The 24304-nt window shown below is 34.7% G+C and overlaps 1 protein-coding gene across 1 annotated transcript in view; it reads right to left on the bottom strand.

Annotated features, from left to right (window-relative positions):
• NUDCD1 (NudC domain containing 1) overlaps positions 1 to 24304 on the bottom strand; it is an 81369-nt gene that overhangs the window by 14434 nt on the left and 42631 nt on the right. The window contains exon 8 of the mRNA XM_045982029.1: positions 20570 to 20695. Within this exon, the coding sequence (XP_045837985.1) occupies positions 20570 to 20695 (126 nt within the window). The remainder of the gene's footprint in view (positions 1 to 20569; positions 20696 to 24304) is intronic.

Below are 24304 nucleotides of genomic sequence, written 5' to 3'. Positions count from 1 at the left end.
AAAAATCTTGTATCATACTTTGAAGCAGACAAAATGGGAAGTGAGATATTATCCATTATCTGGCAAGGGCAATTACCTGTAAGACCCAAGAAATAGTATGTTCGAAGTTCCCTGAACAGGTGCCACCACCTCAAGGTCACAACTTGGGTGTTTAAGAGCAAAATGGGACAGCAAATAAGAAAGAAGGAAAAGGATGACTGCTTTGGGCCCACATTGACAAAGAAAGTGATACCCAATAGCTTATCTGCAGTAAAAAGAACTAAAACAAACCAGGTATAACAAGATAATAAATTTTTAAAATAGAGAAGGCTGAGGGTACCTAGTATAGCATTAAAGAACTTATTTCAAATGTCTCTAAGGGTATTACTATAGTCATATACAGCAGGGTAATTAATGTTTAACCATCAATAAAATCTTACTTTCTCTTCAGGATGTTCTATGTAAGATATTGGGCAAATAATAAATTTTAACAAGAGTCCATTAAAAAAAGACTTTAAACACAGTTTTAACACTTAAATGATAAGAATTAATTTATACTAGACAATTTATTTATTTGGCAAACTCATTCTTTCCTAATATCAAATTTATTGCCTAAAAAATTCCTAAATCCGTAAGCAATTCGGTGAAAAAAAAATAATTCCACATTTCTTCTATTTTCATATTAAAGAAAAGATTATATTTATCTTTGAACTACTAGTCAAGGATACAATTTGAGTAAAATATTCTTTAGAGAAAAATTTGAAATGTATTTCAAGTAGTCAATTGATAGACTTTTCCTTCTCTTTGTAGAACACTTAGCAATTAAAGACTTTTAAAGATTAAATGTCAAAGTAAAGACATTTAAATAACCTCTACTCCCTACTATTATCAAATTAAATTGAAAATTAGTATTAAGAAAAAGGCTTTATCTGTTCGGAAACAAAGTGTTTCTTTAGGAGGCCAGGCTGAAAAGTTAGTATGAATCCTTAATTCCAAATTCTATTATTTAATTCCAAATCCAAACAATCTATACATAGAACAAATTGTTAAACTTTACTCATTTCTTATTATGAATTAAGCACTGGGTTGATTTTATCTACAACTGTGTAAGGAAAAATATTCCCTGTTTCTCCTTTACTTTCACAACTGATACCAGATGTGTGGGTTTTCCACCCATTAAGCAGTTTTCTGACACCAGCAGGGTGTTATCCTAAAATTCAGTTCAGTTCTGACACAATTTACTTGGAGGCAGTGTCAGATCCCAAAGTCTAAGGCCTCAAGTTCTACAAGACTCTCTCCCAAATCTTCACTTCAAATGCCAATCACAAGTCCCAGGTTGTCATCTGTACTGATTGGCCACAAATCAGTGTTCTAACAACCCTCTCCTTGGGTTCCATAATTTGCTAAGAGAGCTAACAAAACTCACATTTATTATAAAAAATATTAATAGATAAAAATGAACATCCAAAGGGAAGAGATACATAGTCCAATCTACATGAAGGCACATAAAATTTCCATTTCCTCACCAGACATGCCACCTTCCTAGGACTTCCATGAGTTTGGCAACCCAGAAGCTCTATGAATCCTGTACTTTTCTGACTTTCATGAAGGTTTCATTATGTAGGCATGATTAATCATTAACTCAGTCTCTAGTCTCTCTCCCTGTCCTAAACGATAGGAGGCGAGGCTGAAAAGTTCCAAGCTTATAATCGTGACATGGTTTTCTGGTGAGAAAGTCATCTCAATAGAACAATAAAACAAAAGACACTCCTATAACCTAGGGTCAAATATCAAAGGATTAGGAGCCCTGAGTCTGGAACGTGGATCAAAAAATCAGATATTACAATAAAAGATGTTCCTCCTGCTCTACTCACCTAGGAAATTTTAAGGGTTTCAGGAACTCCGTGCCAGGAAGTAAAGGCAAAGAACAATATATACATATTTTCTATTATTTTACAACTAACTTACTACTTCAGAATTGGAAATATGATTCCATTTTATAAAAGAGGAAACTCAAAATCAAGACATTAAGAGACCTAAGTTAGGAAGCTAATAAATGGGGCACCTCGATGTCTCAGTTGTTAAGTGTCTGCCTTTGGCTCAGGTCATGATCTTAGGGTCCTGGGATTGAGCCCCATGTTGGGCTCTCTCCTCGGAAGAAAGCCTGCTTCTCCCTTTAGCCCACTACCCCTGCTTGTGTTCTCTTTCTCGCTGTATCTTTCTCTGTCAAATAAATAAAATCTTTAAAAAAAAATTTTTTTTAAGTAAAAAAAAAAATAGTAATAATAAAAAAGCTAATAAATGGCAGCTAGGATTTCAGTTCGGATATGCTCGCAAACCCATGTTCTCAATTACCACCACTAATGCTCTCCAGAGCCCATTTTTATAGTAATTATTTGTTACTTTTAGTTGAAGTATAGTCGACATGTAATACATTAGTTTTAGGTATATAATGCAGTGATCCAACAATCATAAACATTATAAAATGTTCATCATGATAAGTATAGTTACCATAAGTCACCGAAGTCGTTACATTACTGACTATATTCTCTATATTTTTGATCCCTGTGACTTTTTTTTTTAATAATTTCAAGTACGTACTTTTTAATCCCCTTCTCCTGTTTTGTCTGTCTTCTTACCCCCTCCGCTCTGGCAACCACCAGTTCTCTATGTTTATGAGTCTGTTTTTATTGTTTGTTCTTTGTTTTGTTTTAGAGATTCCACATATAAGTGAGATCATGTATTTGCCTCTGACTTATTTCACTTAGCATAATAAACTGCATCCATGTTATCACAAATGGCAAATTTTCATTCTTTTTTATGGCTAAAAAATATTATACTGTGGGTATACACACATTTTCTTTACCCATTAATCCATCAATGGACACACATTGTTTCCCTATGTTGGTTCTTGGCTATCATAAATAATGCTACCATGAACAATGGGGCTTAGTGCTTTTTTTAGTGTTTTTATTTCCTTTCAATAAACACCCAGAAGTGGAATTACTGTATCATGTGGTTATTTCTATTCCTAATTTCCGGAGGAGACTCCATGTTTCCCATAATGGTCATATCAATGTACATTCCCACCAAAAGTGCACAAGGGTTCCCTTTTCTCTACATCCTTACCAACACTTCTTATTTCTTGTCTTTTTTGATACCAGCCATTTTCACTGGTATGACATAGTGATTCACTGTGGTTTTGATTTGCATTTCCCTGATGATTAGTAATGTGGAACGTATTTCCACAGGTATCTTGGTCATCTGTGTGTCTTCTTTGGAAAAATGTCTGTTCAGGTCCTCTGCCCATTTTAAAAACGTGTGTGTGTGTGTGTGTGTGTGTGTGTGTGTGTGTGTGTTGAGTTGTAGGAGTTCTTTAGATATTTTGGATGTTAATTCCTTTTTGGATATATCATTTGCAAATCTCTTCTCCAACTCTAGGTAACTGATCTTTCATTTTGTTGATGGTTTCCTTTGCCATGTAAAAAGATTTTTAGTTTAGTGTAGTCCCAATTGTTTATTTTTGCTATCATTTCCCCTGCCTAAGGAAAGAGATTTAGAAAAATACTGCTAAGGCTGAGGTATAAGCCTTTACTGCTTGTGTTCTTTCGGGAGTTACCTGGTTTCAGCTCTTACATTTAGGTTTTTAATCCATTTTGAGTTTATTTTTGTGTATGGTATAAAGATATGGCCCAGTTTCATTGTTTTTCCCGCACTATTTATTGAAGAAACTATCTTTTCCCCACTATATATTTAAAAAAAAAAAAGATTTGAGAGAGAGCAGGGTGTGAGGTTGGGGTGGGGGCTGTAAGGCTGAGGCAGAGGAAGAGAATCCCAAGCAGACTTCCTACTGAGCACAGAGTCCTACATGAGGCTCAATCCCATGAGATCATGACATGGGCCAAAACCAAGAGTCAGACCCTTAATGGACTGATCTACCTAGGTGCCCCATCCCCATCATATACTCTTGCCTCCTTTGTTGTATATTAATTGATCATATCAGCATGGGTTTATTTCTGGGCTCTCTATTCTGTTTCACTAATTTATGGGTCTATTTTTGTGCCAATATCATTCTGTTTCGATTCCTATGGCTTATAGTATAGTTTCAAATTTGGGATTATGACACTTCATGCTTTGTTCATTCTCAAGAATACCTTGGCTATTTATGGTCTTTTGTGGTTCATACAAATTTTAGGATGTTTTGTTCTAGTTCTGTGAAATAGCTAATGGTATTTTGATATGCATTTCACTGAATATCTAGATTGCTTTGAGTGTTATATGGACATTTTAACAATATAAATTCTTCCAATCTATAAGCATGGTATATATTTCCATTTCCTTGTGTTTTGCTTGATTTCTTTCATCAAATCTTATAGTTTTCAGACGATAGGTCTTTCACCTCCTTGGTTTAATTTATTCCTGGGTATTTTAATTGCTTGTGATGCAACTGTAAATGAGATGTCCTTAATTCCTCTTTATGATAGTAATTAGTATACAAAAACACAACAGGTTTCTGTATATTGATTGTGTATCCTGTAAAATTAGTGTAAATCCACTTATTAGTTCCAACAAATTTTTGATGGAGTCTTTAGGATTTTCTATATACAGCATTACATCATCTGCAAAGAGTTACACTTTTTTTTTTTTAAATTAACTGAAGTACGGTCTAACACCTAATGTTCTATAGTTTCAGATGAACAACATAATGATTTGGCAAGTCTCTATGACATGCTATGCTCTCCAGAAGAGTGGCTACCAACTGTCACTATACCACAGACTGTATTCCTTATTCCTGCATCCTCCATCACCATGACTTACTCTTTCCACAAGTACAGGCCTGTTTCTTCCACTCCCCTTCACCGGTTTTGGCTATTCCCTCCCCCTTGGCAAAATCAGGTTGTTCTCTGTATTTATGGATCTGTTTCTGCTTTTTGTCTATTTTTTTTATTAGATTCTACATATAAATGAAATCATATGGTATTTGTCTTTCTCTGACTTATTTCACTTAGCGTGATATTCTCTGCCTATGTCCATCCATATTGTCACAAATGGCAAGATCTCATACTTTTTTTACAGTTGAATATTCCTGTGTGTGTGTGTGTGTGTGTGTGTGTGTGTGTGTGTGTGTAAACACATACCACATCTTCTTTATCCATTTTTCTATCAATGGACATTTGGGTTGCTTCTATGCCTTGGCTATTGTAAATAATACTGCAATGAACATAGGGGTACATATACCTTTTGGGTTTTGTTTTTGTTTTTTTGCTTTTGTTTTCCATTTTTAGAGAAGAAGAGAGAGGGGAGGGACAAAGGGAGGAGAGAATCTTGAGCAGGCTCCATGCCCAGCTGGAGCCCAACAAAGGCCTCAGTCTCTCCATCTTTAGATCATGACCTGAGCCTAAATCAAGAGTGGGGCACTTAACTGACAGAGCACAAGCCCCAGCGCCCCTGTATATATCTTTCTGAATTGTCTTTGTTTTGAGTAAATACCCAGTAGTAGAACTACTCAGTTTTACTTCTTCCCTACTAATTTGGATACCCTTTTTCTTTTGTCTTCCTGCTGCCGCTAAGACTCCCAGTACTCTGTTAAATAAAAGTGGCAAGAGTACATATCCTTGTCTTCCTGATCTTAAAGGAAAATTTTCAGTTTGAGTATAATGTTAGCTGTGGCCTATCAGATATGGCATTTACTATGTTGTGGTATGTTCTCTCTACACCTGACTTTATTCAAAGTTTTTATCACAAATGGATGTTAGTTAAATTTTGTCAAATGCTTTTTCTGCATCTATTAAGATGATCTTACGATTTTTATTCTTCATTTTGTTGATGTAGTTTATCATGTTGATAGATTTGGCATAATGAACCATTCTTACCTTTCTGAATAAATGCCACTTGGATCATTGTGAGTGACCCTTTAAATGTATTGTTGAATTTGGTTTGGTAGTATTTTGTTGAGGAGTTTTACATCTATATTCATCAGAAATACTAGTAATTTTTTTAAAAGTGTCTTTGCCTGGTTTTGGTATCAGGGTAATGTTAGCCTTGTAGAATAAATTTGTAAGCATTCTCTCTTTTTCTATTATTTGAAACAGTTTGAGAAGAACAGGTATTACTTTTTCTTTAAATTTTTAGAATATACCTTTGAAACCATCTGTTCCTGGACTTTGGTTTTTTGATTAATTATTTAATTTCACTACTAGTTATCAGTCTGTTCAGATTTTTTATTACTTTCTGATTCAATCTCAGAAGACTGTATATTTCTAGGAATTTATCTATTTTCTAGGTTATTTGATTTGTTGGCATATACTTTTTGCCACAGTCTCTTATAATTCTTTGTATTTCTGTGGTACCAGTATTAGCTTCTTTTTCATTTCTGCTTCTATTTATTTGAGTCTTTTTCCTGATGACTTTGGCAAAAGGTTTATCAATTTTGTTTATCTTTGCAAAGAACCAGCTTTCATTTCACTCATCTTTTCTATTGTTTATTTAGTCTCTATTTCATTTACTACTGTTCTATTCTTTATTACCTTCCTTCTACTAACTTTGGCTTTGCTCTTTTTCTCATTCCTTTAGTCGAAAGATAAAGTTGGTATTTTTCTTGTTTCTTGAGATAGGCCTGTATGGCTTCTTAGAATTGCTTTTGATGCATCCCAAAGATTTGAACCATGATTTTTTTTTTCCATTTGTCTCCAGGTAATTTTTGAATTCCTCTTGATTTCCTGTATTGACCCACTGGTTGTTTATCAGAAAATTGTTTAGCCTCTATGTACCTGTGTTTTATCCAGTTTTTTTTTTATAATTGATTTCTAGTTTTATACACCGTGATTGGAAAAGATGCTTGATAAGATTCCAATCTTTCTGAATTTGTTGAGACTTGTTTTGTGGCCAACATATGATCTATCCTGAAGAATGTTCCATGTACACCTGAATGTGTATTTTGCCAATTTGGGATGGAATGTTCTGTATTTTTATGTTAAGTCCATCTAGTGTAATGTGTTATTCAAAGCTACTGTTTCACTACTAATCTGATTTTCTTTCTTGATGGTCTATCCATTGATGTAAGCGGGGTGAGAAAGTCTATTATTTTATTAGTCAATTTCTTCCTTTTAATATTTGTCTATATTTGCTACATTCTTTTAATATTTGCATAGGTGCTCCTATGTTGGTTGCATAGATATTTATGATTGGTAGGTACTCTTTGTGTATTGTTCCCTTTATCATTATTTTATTTATTTTTAAGATTTTATTTATTTATTTGACAGAGAGAGACCGCAAGAGCAGGAACACAAGCAGGAGGAGTGGGAGAGGGACAAGCCGGCTTCCCATTGAGCAGGAAGTCTGATGTGGGGCTTGATCCCAGGACGCTGGGATCATGACCTGAGCCAAAGGCAGATGCTTAACGACTAAGCCACCCATGCACCCCCCCATGATTATTTTAATAATGTATCATTATCCATTCTTTGTCTCTAGTTATAGTCTTTGTTTTAAAGTCTATTTTATTTGATACAAGTATTGCTACCCCTGCTTTTTTTTTTTTCCACTTCATTTGCATGGTATCATTTTCCATTTCTTCACTTTCAGTCTCTATGTGTCTTCAGTTCTAAAATAAGTCTCACATAGGCTGAATACATATGGGTCTTTTTTTTTTTAAATCCATTCGGTCACCCCATATCTTTTGATTGGAGCATTTAGTACATTTACATTGAAGTAATCAATAGGTATGTACTCGTTGCCATTTGTTGTTTTCTGGTTATTTTAGTAATTCTCTATTCCTGTCTCTTGCTTTCTTCCTTTGTGACTTAACAACTTTCTTTAGTGTTCTGCTTATATTCCATTCTCTATTATTTTGTGTATCTATTAAAGGCTCTTAGTTTGTGGTTACCATGAGGTTCATATATAACATCCCATGTGTACAGCAGTCTACATTGTTGATGGTCACTTAGAGTACAATCTAAAAGGACTACATATATACATATGTATTTCCTCTTCCATGTTTATGTATATGTCTTTATATTTTTTATTTTGTGTATCTCTTAATTTTTTAAGATATATTTAACTTTACTGCTTTTGTCTTTCAAAATACATACTAGCTTTACAAGCTACATCTACCTTTACCTGTATATTTCCCTTTACCAATGATAGTTTTTCCCTCATAATTTTCTGAATTTTAGTTACGGCTTTTTCTGTTCCACTTAAGGAAGTCTCTTTAACAATTTTTGTGTAAGGCCAGTTTAGTGGTGATGAACTCCTTTAACTTTTGTCTGGTAAACTTTTTGTCTCTCCTTCAATAATGAATGATAATCTTGCCAGGTGGAGTATTCTTGGTTATAGGTTTCTTCCTTTTAGCACTTTGAATATATCATGCCACCTTCTTCTGGCCTGCAGAATTTCTGCTGAAAAATCAGTCATTAGCCTTATGGAGTGTCCCTTGTATGTAACTGTTTGCTTTTCTCTTACTGTTTTTAAGAGTCCCTCTTTATCTTTAAATTGTTCTGTCTTGGTGTGGACCTCTTTGAGTTCATCTTGTTTGGGGCTCTCAAACATGTACGTGTGTTTCCTTCCCCAGGTTAGGAAAATTTTCAGCTGTTATGTCTTCAAATAGGTTTTCTCTCGCTCTCTCTTTCTTCTCCTAAAAACACTATAATGCAAATGTTGATGTTTCACAGATGTCCCTTAACCTATCCTCATCTTAAAAATTCTTTTTCCTGTTCAGCTTGGTTGCTTTCCACTACCCTGTCTTCCAGATTCTTAATCCATTATTCTACATTGTCTAATCTGCTATCAATTTTTCATGTATTGTATTGTTTAGCACTGATGGGCTTTTTATATATTTTTCCCCTTTGCTGAAGTTCTCGCTGTTTCTCTACTCTTCCCTCAAGCTGAAACATTACTTTGAGCTCTATCAGGTAGACTGATTATCTCCATTTGGTTTAGCTCTTATGAAGTTTTTCTTGCTCTTTTGTTTGGAACATATTACCTTGTCTCCTCATTTTGTCTGACTCTGTGTTTGTTTCTATGTAGTATCCACTGTGGGGATTGAGCCCCTAACTCATGTGAGCCCATGATATCTCTCTTGCTTCTGGGTCACCAAGCTGAGGGTTTGGTTCAGTTCATGATTCCATGTCTTTGCCCCTTCTACGCTCTTCTCTTCTCTTTATGCTTTAGTTGTGAATGATCTTTTGTGCCAGTCTTTAGGTCGTTTTTAGAGTGAGTTGCCTTACATGTAATTGTTGGCTCAGTGTTTTCTCACTCCATTATCTTCTCCTCTTCCCCCACCCTCCTTTTCTATAGTAATTATTAAGCAACAATTGAGGATGTCCCTGGCTGAGCACTATTTCAGATATGGTAACCCACATACTAAAGATATGTGTGTATTCTGCTTGAACTGGTAAATTTTGTTGATAAGTTGTGCATGTGTAATATGTCCAAAACTGATGTTTGAAAATAACAGAAAAGTCACCTTACAAAATCCGGAGTTGCATTTTTGTTTGAACATCCATTTGTAAAGTTAATTATGTAATGATATTTTAACATTGACTAGATATTTGAACATGGGAAGATGCCAGATCTTAGCTTAAGTGGCATAAAATACAACTGGGGGAAATGCACTTAAATTTTTACTTTACTAACACCTGCAGACAATAGACATTTTTTAAGAATTACAAGAAAAAACATTTGTTTCACTTTTGAAAATTATCATATTGGATCTTTAGCTGTATCATAATGTATCAGACAATATAAATATGTAAATATATCAATAGAAAAGTGCCATTAAAAAAAAAAGCAGGTGAACAAATGAGACAAGGCAGAACACTGCAGGTATAGAGAGTGTTAACAGAAGCATGTTTTTAGTATGAGGAACAATATAAAGGCCACTGTGACTAAAGAAAAGTGAGCTCAAATAAATAAATAAAATCTTAAAAAAAAAGTGAGCTAAGAAAAAAATGGTAGATCATGCGAGACAATCAGCACTGGAGGACAGTGTTTTTTAAATTATGGGTCTCAACCTTTTTGGCAAAATTAACTAGATCAGAAAAGAGAACTGTTTTATCTCATTAAAAATAATATGGAACGAAGAATGTCTTATACAATAAGGATAATACTGTTTTGTGAAATTTTTGTTACATGTATGCGTGTTGAGTTTCAATTTAAAATACATACAATGAGTTATAGAAGAGGGCTTATAGATGATGGTAAAAATTCTAGACATTATTCTAAATGTGACAGATAGGAAGCCACTATAGGGAGGAAAGCAGAGGGACATGTCAAAGCCTACTAAACCCTTTACAGAGATTACTCTGTCCTTCACACAAAGTATTTATTCATTCAAAGGGGAAGATGATAATTTAGGAGTAGAGAAACTTGGTGAATACCATCCAATTAAATTTCGTATCACAATAGTAAGGAAAACTGCCACAAAGTTCTTCATGAGATACACTAAAAAAGAAATATATAGGGTATTTCTGGCAAAAATGTAGCAAATGAATCTTATTTTGAGGGAATATTGGATACAGTTCATAAAAAGTACAAAACAAAGTCAATGTTGTAAAAGCTGGGTAACCGGGTATTCCAAATTAAAGAAGACTACAGAGAGACTGCAACTAATTGCAATGTTTCCAAATCAGGAAAAAAAAATTGCTATTTAGTACATTATTTGAGCAACTGGCAAAATCTGGTATACACTATATTAGATAAAAGTATTGTTATCAACATTAAACTTCCTGACTTGTATTGTGGTTATCGAGGAAAATGCCTTCATTTTTAATGTATATGTGAGGTACTGGGGATAAAAGGGACATGCTTGTGCAACTCATTCCTAAATATTTTCACAAATAGGAGAGGAGATAGAAAAAAAGAAATGTGGCAAAATCTTAATGACTGCTAGAATCTAAATAAAGAATATTGTTGTGGGCTTAAGCTGTGGCCCTTCCAAAATCCTATGTTTAAGTCCTAATCCCACAGTACCTTAGAATGTGACCTTAGAAGACAGAACCTTTGTTAAGTTAAACTGAGGTCATTAGGGTGGGTCTTAACACAATATGACTGTGCCCTTATAAAAGATTAGGAAACAAACAAAAGTAGAACTATGTGATTACTAAAAGAAGACAGCCATCTATCTACAAGCCAAGGAGAGAGGCTTCAGAAGAATCTAACCATGCTAACACCTAGAACTGACTGCTAGCCTCCAGAACTGTGAGAAAATAAATTTCCATTGTTTAAGTCACCTAGTCTGTGGTACTTTGTTATGGAGGCCATATTAGGGAAATCATTATATAGCTTAATTTCTTTTTTTAAAAAGGTTTAGAGTATGCGTGCATTCAAGGGGAAGGGAGAGAGGGGCTTGGAGAGGGAGAATCTCGGGCAGACTCCTTGCTGAGCGCAGAGCTTGATGCGGGGCTCAATCCCAAGACCCTGAGATCATGACCTGAGCCAAAATCAAGAGCTGGATGCTTAACCAACTGAGCCACCCCAGGTGCCCCAATACAGCTTAAATTTTAATTCTTGGTCAAGATATTCCAAGAATGTAAGACCAAGGGGTCCTGAGACCAAAATCTTGAGGACCACTGGTTTAGATCCTTTCTAAACATACTTCTTTCCTCTATAACTTCGGATCTTATCCTTAATATCTTTTTAAAAGAATCAGTATATTGGACACATGCCTTTTCTACTAGCTTTCATAAAGATATTAACCTAAAAGAATTATTTTCTTTTTGTAACTCCTCTGCTTATCTTGATGGCTTTATTTATTTATAAGTTGCAAATACTTTTCTTTAGCTATTTCGGTTTCAAGTTTTAAGCAGCATATGATGAATACCATCAGGTCTTGGGGAGCCTGGGTGGCTTAGTTGGTTAAGCGTCTGGCTTTGGCTCAGGTCATGATCCCAAGGTCCTGGAACTGAGACCCATGTCAGGCTCCCTGCCCAGTGGGAAGGCTGCTTCTCTCTTTCTCTCCTGCTCCCTCTGCTTGTGGTCTCTCTCTTCCTCTCAGATGAATTTAAAAATCTTAAAAAAAATACCATCTGGTGTGATCTTAGAAACTCATTATAATTTTTAAAAATATCCTATTAACTTTTGATTGCTCAAGTCTATAATTAATTTGATCATTTCAGATTAGTGTTATTCAGCAGAAACTGCATACTACATACATAATTTTGAATTTTCTAGTACTCACATTAACCGAACATTATCTAAACTATTTCCATCTCAACATAAAAATTCAAATAAAAGTTACTAATGTATTTTATAATCTCTAATAATTCTAAGACTTCAAAATCTGGTTGTGTATTTTACACTTACCATTTATCTCAATTCAAAAAGCTATATTTCAAATGCTCATTACCTACTATGTGTCCAGTGGCTACTCTTTTGTATAGTATAGCTCTAGACAAAAGCAAAAATAACTCCTCCTCTTCATTTATATTTGAATTCTGATTGGTGCTTTACATCCAATAATAAGATGACCATATTTCATTACTTTTCTTTCTCAGATCTACTACTTAATACTTTTTTTATTATGTTGCTGCATATATTCACTTATTTTATTTTCCAAATGTCAAATTCTAAGCCTGATTTCCATTTCTTTCAGGGAATTTTATATTTTGAAAAATCTGTCATTTATAATATAGAGTTCTGACCTTTTTGTTATAGTATTGTTTCCTAAAACTGTAAGGACATATACTGACCTTTCCACATACAGGTAATTTCAAATTGTCCAAAGTTATGACAAATGAAATCAAGAAGAGAGTACCTGAAGTGAACACTGCAGAAAGTAGTACAAATTGTCAATAAAGAACTATTTGATTCCTAAAGTGGATGTAGCAGAGAACATCTGCAATACTATAGCCTCCTTCGTTCCCTTCCTCCAATGAGGAATGTGTAGTTAATGTTAATGTGTAGTGAATGTTAAATGTGTAGTTTCTTGGGATACCCAAGAAACTTTAACCAGGTAGACCTTGACTTTCATACAATATGCTGACAAGCCAATTCTGCCTTTAGAAAGAAGATGTACTTATTACTTTTTTGTTGGAGCTGTTCCATTTATACGCATTCCACTTATACACAAACAGCAATGTTTATGTATTTTTACTTCACAGAATCTTTATTTATACAAAATGTCTAATAATAGAAAAATCAAAGTGCTTATAATTATAAAAAAGAAACTTTGGTCTCGAATTTAACCCAACTGAAACAAAGACAAGACATTTAAGAGATTTGGTTCAAGATGGCAGCACAGAAAGATCCTCACATGGTCACAATGAATCTATAGCTACATATGGAGCAATCTGCTCTGGGAAAAAACCCGTATCTAAGCAGGTAGAGGGGCTGAGACATAATCTCACCATAAACCCTGGCACAGTCACCTACAATCAAGAGGGAACTTGGAACACCATGCTACTCCCTGAGAAATGATGGCACCCCCACCTTTTATTACCAGTGTGCACTTGAGAGATGAGTCTCCAAAACATTTATGTTTGAAAGCAAGGGAGCTTGAACTGAGAAACTGTTATTAAAGAGCCACGGGGCACAGACTTAACAGCCGTAGAGGCAGCTGACTACAAAGTACCCAGACTTACTTACTTCTTATTAAGCAACTAATTTACCACTCATCTACGGTCATACTGGAATACTCCTAAGAAACAGAAATGGCAGGTGTCAACTTTGCATTCTCACTCTGCCTTACTCCAGAGCACAGGTACCTCTCAGAATGAGCCCCAATTTTTGTGGCTGCCACCCATGAGAGGCCTCTAGATCACTTGGCTCTGGCAGAGGGATTTCGTCTTGCAGATCCCACAAGCCTGCATAGGACAGAGAAAGCATTCTTAACCAGGTACCACCCCCAGGGAAAAGTACAGAGACAAAAAACTGAAGTAGCCAGTCTTTCTCTCTGTAAAAGAGGCCTATCAGCTTATCTTCATAGCTGCAGCCTGAAGGGCAGGTTTCTAATTAAACACACATCTGAGAGCTAGCTATGCTCCTCTCCAGAGACCTCAGATGGTTGGCACCATCTTTGTACCCTCCCTTGCTGTGCTCCAGGGCTAGCATCTCCAGAGGGAAGCTTGTACATACATCAAGAACCCCAGTTTTTAATCTGGTCGTCTGTTTTTATGGCTGCTATGCAGGGGATGCCCCCTAACTGCTTATCTCTGGGGACCAGTGGGGTTTTTATTCCTGGATCCCATGGGACAGTAACAACTGGAGATGCAGTTCTTGGCCAGCTGCCACCACCAGGGCACAGCACTAGCAGAATGAAATCTATCCCAAGTCTTTCTGTGAAGAAGGTCTATTTGCTTGGCCTCGAACTTCAGGCTGAGGGACAGGCTTCTGGGTTGCTGGTCTGACACACATACAGGGACTTCTGACATACTTTCTGGGGATGGAGATAGTACTATTGTTGTGCTATCCCTCTGCCTTGTTCCAGAGTGTAACTCCTAGAAAGGAGCTTGTACACGTCTCTGGCATCCTGACTTTTGTGGCTGCCATCCGGGGACACCCAGTTCTGGTGGACAATGAGACTTCTGTTTATAACTATATATTTTGCATACTTTAAAAGCCATTGCCTGGGCGCCTCTGGATGGCTCAGTGGGTTAAAGCCTCTGCCTTCGGCTCAGGTCATGATCCCAAGGTCCTGGGATTGAGTCCCGCATCGGGCTCTCTGCTCAGCAGGGAGCCTGCTTCCCTCTCCCTCTCTGCCTGCCTCTCTGCCTACTTGTGATCTGTCTCTCTGTCAAATAAATAAATAAAATCTTAAAAAAAAAAAAAAAGCCATTGCCTGAGGGACAGGCTTCCAATCAGCCTGAATACAGCTGCTGACTGGGATTCTCCACTTAGGGACACTGACAGGTGTTGGTAAACCCTCAAATACAAGTAGGCTGCTTGGGGAATCAGAAAGATTTGAGAGACAACAAGGAGCTTGGGGCGAGCTGAATAATAAGATTCCTCTCCTACAAGAGACCATTCCTACAAGATTCAGAGAGTTGGGTGTTTTATCTAATGCATAGAAACCAACACAGAAAAGTCAGGAAAATTAAGAAACAGGAAGGACAAGACAAGACGTCAGAAAGATGTCTTAATGAAATGGAGGTAAGTGCTTTGTTTACCCAGTGAAGAACTGAAAATAACAGTCATAAAGACACTCACCAAACATGGAAGAATGGATAATCAAAGCAAAAACTTCAACAAAGAGATAGAAAATACAAGTAAGTATCAAACAGAAGTCACAGAGCTAAAGAATATAATCACTGAAAAGTATACCAAGAAGAGTTCAACAGCAGACTAGATGAAGCAGAAAAAAGGATAAGTGAACTCAAATATAAAGCAGTAGAACCTACCAAATCAGAGTAGTAAAATGGAAAAAAAAACCAGCAAATATAGCTTAAGGACCTTATGGAACAACATCAAGCAGAACATCTGCAATTACTGGGGTCCCAAAATGAAGAAAAAGGGACAGAAAATATCCCTAACCTAGGGAACAAAAGACACTGAGATTCAGGACACCTAGAAAGTTTCAAGTAAGATGAATTCAAAGAGACCCACACCAAGACATGACATATTTAAAGTGTCAAAAGTTAAAAAACAAGGAGAGAATCTTTTTTTTTTTTTTTTTTTTTTTTTGAGAGAGAGACAGACAGACACAGAGCATGTATATGTGTGGGAGAGGGAAAGAATCCCAAGCAGATTCTGCACTCACCCTAACTCATTCAGAATGGCAGGAGAAACAGTTTTCCAGACTTCAGCAAGAGCTGAAGGAGTTCACCACCACTACACTGGCCTTGTAAGAAATGTTAAAGGGACTTCTAAAAAAGAAGGCCAGATAGTAACAGAAAAACATGTGAAAATATAAATCTCACTGGTAAAGGTAAATACATACTAATTTTCAAAATAATTTAATGTTGTAAAGATGGCAGATTAATCACTTGTAAAAGGTAATATGAAGGTTAAAAGATGAAAGTAGTAAAAATATAACTGCAACAATATGTTAAGGGATACATAAAACTAAAAATGTTAATCGTGCATTAGAAACATTAAATGTTGCAGGGAGTAAAAATTTAGAGCCTTAAAATGCATTCAGACTTAAGCTGTATCAACATAAAACAGTTATATAAGCTGTTAAATGTAAATAAACTTCATGGTAACCATTAAGCAAAAACCTACAGTACATACACAAAAGATAAAGGAATCTAAGCATACCACTCTGGAAAATCATCAAATCACAAAGAAAGAGAGAGAAGAGCAGAACAGAGAAACTACAAAATAGCCAGAAAATAAGTAGCAAAATGGCAATAAGTAAATACCTACCAATAACTAATTAAAATGTAAATAAACTCTCCAATAAAAATACTGAGTGGCTTAAAGAAAAAGAAGAAGAAAAAACAAAAACAAAAACAAAAACAAAAACAAACCAGGACCCATCTATATGCTGCCTAGAAGAGACTCACTTCAGATGTAAGGACACACATAGATCAAAAGTGAAGGGATGGTGAAAATACTTCATTCAGTGGAAACCTAAAGAAAGTTGGGGTAGCTATACTTACATCAGACAAAACAGACTTTAAGACAAAGACTGTAGTAAGAGACAAAGTCATTATATAATGATAAAAATGTCACTCTAATAAGAGAATGTAACATTTGTCAATATTTATGAAGCCACCACAGAAACACCTACATACATAAAGCAAATATTAACAGACCTGAAGGAATATAATATAATAATAGGGGACTTTAATATCCCACTTTCACCAATGGCTAGATCATCCACTCAGAAAAATCATTAAGACAGACTTAAGAGACTTACATATAACATTCCATCCAAAAGCAACGGAACAGACATTCTTCTAAAGTGAACATGGAACACTCTCCAGAACAGATGAGATACTAAGGCACAGAGCAAGTCTTAATAAATTTAAGAAGACTAAGATCTTATCAAGCACTTTTCTGATCACAATGGTATGAAACTACAATCATTTACAAGGATAAAACCGGAAAATTCAGAAATATGTGGAGATTAAACAACATGCTATAAAACAACCAATGGGTCAAAAGAAACCAAAAGAGTACTCAAAAAATACCTTGAGACAAAAGAAAATGGAAATACATTATACCAAAACATTTGGAATGAAGCAAAAGCATTTCTAAGACTGAAGAGCAATAAATTACTACCTCAAGAAACAAGAAAAATCACAAATAAACAACCTAATGTTATACCTCAAGGAGTGAGAAAAAGAACAAAGCCTGAAGTGAGTAAAAAGAAGGAAATAAAGATCAGAGTAGAAATAAATGATAGTTTCATTGATCTTTCCTACTGTCTTTTTAGTCTCTAAAAGCTGTTTCTTTAGAAAAGATAAACAAAATTGACAAACCTCTAGCTAGACTTAGACTTGCCAAGGAAAAAGAATGAGCTCAAAATCAGAAATGAAAAAGTTACAATGGTTACCACAGAAATACAAAGGATCACAAGACTACCATGAACAATTATACATCAACAAACAGGACAACCTAAAGAAATGGATCAAGTGATCAGTTATCAAAAACCTCCTTATACAGTCTAGGACAAGACAGCTTCACTTGTGAATTCTACCATACACTTACATAAAAATTAATATCAATCTTTTTCATAGTCTTCCAAAAATAGAAGAGGAGGGAACACTTCCAAACTCATTTTATAAGGCCAGCATTGCCCTGACGACAAAACTGCCACAAGAAAATAAAATTACAGGTCAATACTGATGATAAACACAGATGCTAAACTCAACGAAATATTAACAAAATGAATTAATACATAAAAAGGGTCATACAAGGCCAAGTGAGGTTTATTTCAGAAATTCAAGGGTTCAGTATCTCTAAATTAATATGATATTCCACATCAATAAAACGAAGAAAACAATCATATGATCATTTCAATACATGCAGAAAAAGCATCTGACAAAATTCAAAATTATAAAAACTCTAAAAAATTATAAAAAGAGGGAACACACCTCAACAAAATAAAGGCCACATATGACAAGCCCACAGCTAATATCAAACTCAATAGTGAAAAGTTAAAAGTTTTTCTTCAAAGATCAAGAATAAGAAACGGATACCCACTCTTACCACATTTATTCGACATAGTATTGGAAATCCTAAGCATAGCAGTTAGGCAGGAAAAAGAAAGAAAAGGCATCCAAGTCAAAGGAAGAAGTAAAACCGTCACTATTTGCAGATGACTTATTACATAGAAAACCCTAAAGACTCTAGCAAAAAACTGTTAAAACTAACAAATTTAGTAAAGTTGCAGGATGCTTGCATCAAAATACAGAATCCATTGTTTCTATATACTAGTTACATACTGTTGGAAATAGAAATTAAGAAAATAGTCTCACTAACAATTGCACTGAAAAGAATAAATTAGGAATAAATTCAACCAAGGAGGTCAACAATCTGTACACTGAAAACTGTAAGATACCAATGAAAGAAACTGAAGAAAACAAAAATAAACGGAAAGATGTTCCATGCTCATGGACTGGAAAAATTGTTAAAATGTCCATATTAAGCAAAGCAATTTAGCGTCAATAATATTCCTATCAAAATTCCAATGTTTTTTTTCTCAGAAACAGAACAAAATCCTAACATTTATATGGAACTACCAAAGATCCCAAATATAATCTTTTAAAACATAATCTTTTAAAAAACGCTTCCTGATTTCAAACTATATTACAAAGCTATAGTAATCAAAACAGTATAGTATTGGCATAAAAATAGACACAGAAATGGAACAGAGTCCAGAAGTAAAACCACCCATATATGCTCAACTTATGATAAAGGAGCCAAGAATACACAATGGAGAAAGGAGAGTCCCCCTTTAACAAAACAGTGTTGGGAAAACTGGATAAATTGGACCACTATCTTTACATCATACACAAAACTCACTCAAATGGATTAAAAAGTTTAAGACCTGAAATCATAGAACTCCTAAGAGAAAACAGAAGAAGCACTAAGCTTCTTGACATTGGTCTTGGCAATGACTTTTTGGAGCAAAGGCAACAAAAGCGAAAGTAATAAGCGGGACTATTTTGAACCAAAAAACTTCTGAACAGCAAAGGAAATGACCAACAAAATGAAAAGGCAACCTCCTGAATAGGAAAAAAAAAAAAAATCTGTAAATCATATCTGATAAGGTGTTAACATCCAAAATTTATAAAAACTATAATTACATAGCCAAAAACAAACAAAGCAATTAAAAAATCATTAATGGAACTAAATAGATTTTTTGTCCAAAAAAGATCTACACAGATGGCCAACTTGTACATGAAAAGGTGCTCAACAACATTAAGCATCAAGAAATGTAAATCAAAACCACCATGAGATATGCCCTCACACCTCACACCTGATGGTGGCTGGGGGATGGATTAAGGGTGTCAACAGGTATAAACTTCCAGTTATAAGTAAGTATTGGGTATTATAAGGTATAACACAGTGACTACAGTTAATAGTATTTCATATTTGAAATTATTAACAGAGCAGACCTTAAAAGTTCTCATTATAAGAGAAAAATTTCTAACTACATATGGTGACAAACGTTAACTAGACTTATTGTGGTGATCATTTTCACTTTATACAAACAGTAAATGATTGGAGTTAAACCAGCAATTAACACTGATTTGTGATTAAACAGTTTTAGAGTATGTACAAAATACTGAAAATGTTTTATCAACTATCATCTCTAAAAACTATGGTACAATGAGGAACTGTATGTATGTTTCTTAACTTTCTGAAGACAGAACCTACTTATAATGGAGACTACTATACATGCTCTTTAAGAACACATTTTATAAAGATCACACAAGTCAGTCAGAAACACCAAAACAAAGGAAAAAATTCTTCACAAGAGTCAAAAGTAATTATGATGAAACAGTAAAAAAAAAAAAAAAAACACACACACAGACTAAAAATCCTATATCTTGCACGCCAATTAGTAAAGATCAAACAAAAAAAGTGAAGGAGCCGGTAAAGATGCAATGAAATAGGTAATAACTTCTAACATGAATGAGACTGTAGATTTAATCTGACTTCTGTAACTCTATCAAAGAAAACACCTGAATATAGAAAAAGACTTCATATAAAGAAGGGATGTTTAAAAAATAGCATCATCATGAATAATGCAATTTTAAAAATGTATTAAAAGTCTATCCTATAATCTGTAGGACAACTACTATACACACATACACACAAGAACACCAACGATAGATAACATTATATAGTGTCACTCAGCCTTTAAACCAGATTGAAATAAGAACATGAAGAAAACTTATATCATAATTTCAAATGAAAAAAGATATGAGGTTATTATAAATTAGTTGTAACTATATATAAAAGCCTGAATAGAAAAAAGCCAATCACAAGATACCAAATATGCAACAGTACCAAAACAACACAACATTGTTTTATTGGGGATGGTGGTATGAAACTGCAACTTCATGGACTGATGAGTTTTAGATCATAGCCAGTAAACTGCCAATCAAGCCAGCTTTGCAAATTACACATTTGGTCAATTATCATCTCATGTAACTTGTATTTACTCATAAATTTTTTAGAAATATAATGATCAAGAACTTACCACATGAGTAGTTTTTAATGTACTGCCATCAAATCTGCATAAACTGGAGCTCTCTTCAAAGAAAATGTCACATTCTTCTAACTCTTGAGCATTACATGGAGGTTTTTCTTTATCTGGATTTGGATTCTTAAGACCAGAAAACAAAATAAATAAATAAACCTTCAACAATAAGAGAATGAATTTCTTCATTCTTAAAAAGATCAAGATTATAGCAGTATTAAAAACTAAATTTCAGGCCCATGACCAATAAATGCTAATCAGCAAAAACAGAAATGACAGAATAATGAAATCACCAGAAAAAGATATTAAAGCAGGTATTATAAACATGTTCTATATACTCAAAGATGTAAAGAAAAACATGTATATGTTGACAGAGGTATGGAAGACATAAAGAACCAAACTGAACTTCTAAATATGAAAATATAATATCTGAAATGGACACCAAAAAAAGATGGGATTGGCAACTAATGAGACATGGCAGAAGACCTGTGAGCTTGAAACAAAGCAATAGTTCATCTAAAATGAAACATAAGAGAGAACCAAAAAAAGGGAAAAGACCAACAACAACAACAAAAACCCCCAGAACTGCAGTGACCTGTGGAACAGTATCAAATGGTCTAACACATGAGTAATTAGAAGGGGGCAGGAAGAATGGAAACAAATTTGAAGAAATGGTCAATAAATAATGAAAACTATAATCCTATAGATTCAAAAAGGTCAAAGAAACATAAAAAAAAACCTCACTGCAAATCACATTATAATGAAATTGTTGAAAAGCAGTAATAAAGAAAATATCTTAAGAAAGTAGTCAGAGGAGGAAAAGAAACACATTATGAACAGAGGAACAAAGATACAAATGATAGTCAACTTCTAGTCAGAAACAATGCAAGCCAGAAAACAATAGAGTAGAACTGAAGTGATGAAATGGGGGAAACCATCGACCTTGACTCACATACTTAACAAAGATACTAAAAAAGGAATACAGCATTAATATTTTTTTTTAATATTTTATTTATTTATTTGACAGAGAGAGATCACAAGTAGATAGAGAGGCAGGCAGAGAGAGAGAGGGAAGCAGGCTCCCCGCTGAGCAGAGAGCCCGATGCGGGACTTGATCCCAGGACACCGAGATCATGACCTGAGCCGAAGGCAGTGGCCCAACCCACTGAGCCACCCAGGCGCCCCCAGCATTAATATTTTTGTAGCAAACAGAAGCTGAGAGAATTTACCCAGGAAATCTATACTATAAGAAATGCTAAAGGAAGTTCTTCAGCCAGGAGAAAAATAACAACAGATGGAAATGTGAACCAACAGGAAGAAATGTAGAACAAAGGAAATGACAACTATGTGGGGCAATTTAAGATTTTTCTGCCCATATTTCTAATTTCTTGAAAAGAACACTGATTTAAGTTAAAATAATAATGTATCATTGAGTTCATTACATGAAGAAATAAAAAGTATGAAAAGAATAACAGAAAGGATGAATAGAAATCTGTAAGTTCTTAAGTTATGAGTGAAATATTTTTTGACAAAGATGGTAATGAGTTAAAGGTGTATAGTGTAAACTCCAGAACCACTAAACACACACATACAAATATCCAACCGAACAAAAACAGAGGTATAGCTAGTAAGACAAAAGTGGAGATAAATGGAATCATTAATTTTCATAATTTCCATTACTTAAATGCAAGAATCACTGTCTGGCCTTATATCCCTCAGAGTAAAAGAATCACAATGCTCAACAGATAAATTGCATTTACATACATACACAAATATGTAATTCTACAACTGACCAAATGTCCACATACCCAATTTGCCAAAATGCTGTCATGTTATTGAGAACTTACTGAAATGACCGGAGAAATCCCCTGCAACTAAACGGTTGGGAGTTACAGATCTGTATTATCAAACCTGTACATGTTCCACCTGGGATATGGAGCCACCTAGTTGTGGTTGTCTGCTCCAGCCTATACATCGATGGAAACAATCCTGGTTGCTATGCTTGGCTGGGAAGGCAATATCAGCAATTAGCTGGGGCCATTTTTTCAGTGATTCAAGAACATAAACATGTCCAGCAGCATACAGAAGGTATCCTCTGCATTTCTCCCTCCTTTCCTCTTTGCATTACCCGTATGCTGAAAAGGGCAAAATTAAAAGGTCAGGACCATCAAGGTAGCCAGATTTTAATAGGACAAGATTAGAGAGAAAGGGGAATTGCAGAGAAGAGAACCCAAGACTCTGCTGTTTCTCTGTGTCATTTAAAGATTTTCAAGCTGAGCTGGAAAAAGAGAAGCGGAAAGAAGAAGTAGGCAAGGGGCTCCAAAGCTGAGTGTTGATGTTACTGAAGTGCTCGGGAGACAAAAATTAGAGGACAGGGCCCATGTAGAAGCCCTGATAAACATCCTAGACTTTCATTTGAGATTCTTGAAAAGTTCTGCCTAGGAGTAAGAACAAATGAGGAATATCAGCATATAAAAAACATGGAAATACAGTACCAAATCAAATCAAGCCTTAATGGGGTTAAGAAGATAGGCTGAAATTTGGGAGGATGAAGTTCAAGTACTGTTTAGAATGAAGTACATAGCATTAAGTATCTTCAATAGAAAAGTGGGTTAAAAAAGCCATCATCTAAACTTTCACTTTTAAAAATAGAGCAAAATAAATCCAAAGTAAGGAAAAAGGAGAAAATAATGTAATAACAGAAATGAAATTGGAAACTGAAAAAACTACTACAAAAAACAATGGAAATAGATGCCCAAAATAATTGCTATACCTAATAAATTAAATTCATGGTTAAAAACCTCCAAAAAAGGAAACTCCAGTCTAGATGGTCTCACTGGTAAAGTCTATATTTAAAGAAATAATGCCAATTCCATACAATCTCTTCCAGAACTAGAACAGGCAGTAAACACTTCCCTACTCATCTTATGACATCAGCATTACCCAGATATCAAAACTGGATAACGACAGTAAAAAGACAAAACTACAGACCAATATTCCTCCTAAATATAGATGCAAAAGTCCTCAATAACATTTAGTAAATCCAAACCAGTAATATGTAAATAGGATAATACATCACGACCAATTTGGGTTTATAAACCACACAAAAAAAAGAAAATGTATTTGATAGAATTCTATAGCCTTTCATGATTCAAAAAACTCAGTTTAACAAATGGAAGAATATGTTCTCATCATGACAAAAATAACCCATAATACTTAACAGTGAAATATTCAGTTATTTTTCTAAAATTACAAATGAGGCAAGAATATCTGCATTCACTATCCATCATTTCTATTTTCCAAGGGATTAAAGGTTCTAACCAATGCAGAATGGCAAGAAAAAGTATAAAGATTTGAAACACATGAGACAGCCTTCAGTTGCAGATAAGATTCTATGTCTTTTTCTAAAATGTAACAAACACATTGGTTTTCAGCCATAAATAACACTCATACAGACCAATCTTCATTTGAAATAATCAAGTTTAAAAGGCAGTTAACAGCAATAATCTACAATATCAAACAAACCTCCTAACATAAAAAAACCCACAAAACTCCACTACTGTAACTATAATATATTATATTATATTATATTCCAGAGTACAACACAATAAATACTTGCTTAAGGAACCTAACAGGGCAAAGCAGTCTGCATGGTTTATTGTAACACCAGGACTATGAAATTAAAGTTTCATGGTCTTACACATGAATTCTAGTGATTCCTGAAATTTTTAATTT

This window comes from Meles meles, chromosome 1 (assembly GCF_922984935.1).
Source record: "Meles meles chromosome 1, mMelMel3.1 paternal haplotype, whole genome shotgun sequence".
NCBI lineage: Eukaryota > Metazoa > Chordata > Mammalia > Carnivora > Mustelidae > Meles > Meles meles.
This window is presented reverse-complemented; position numbering and strand designations above follow the sequence as displayed.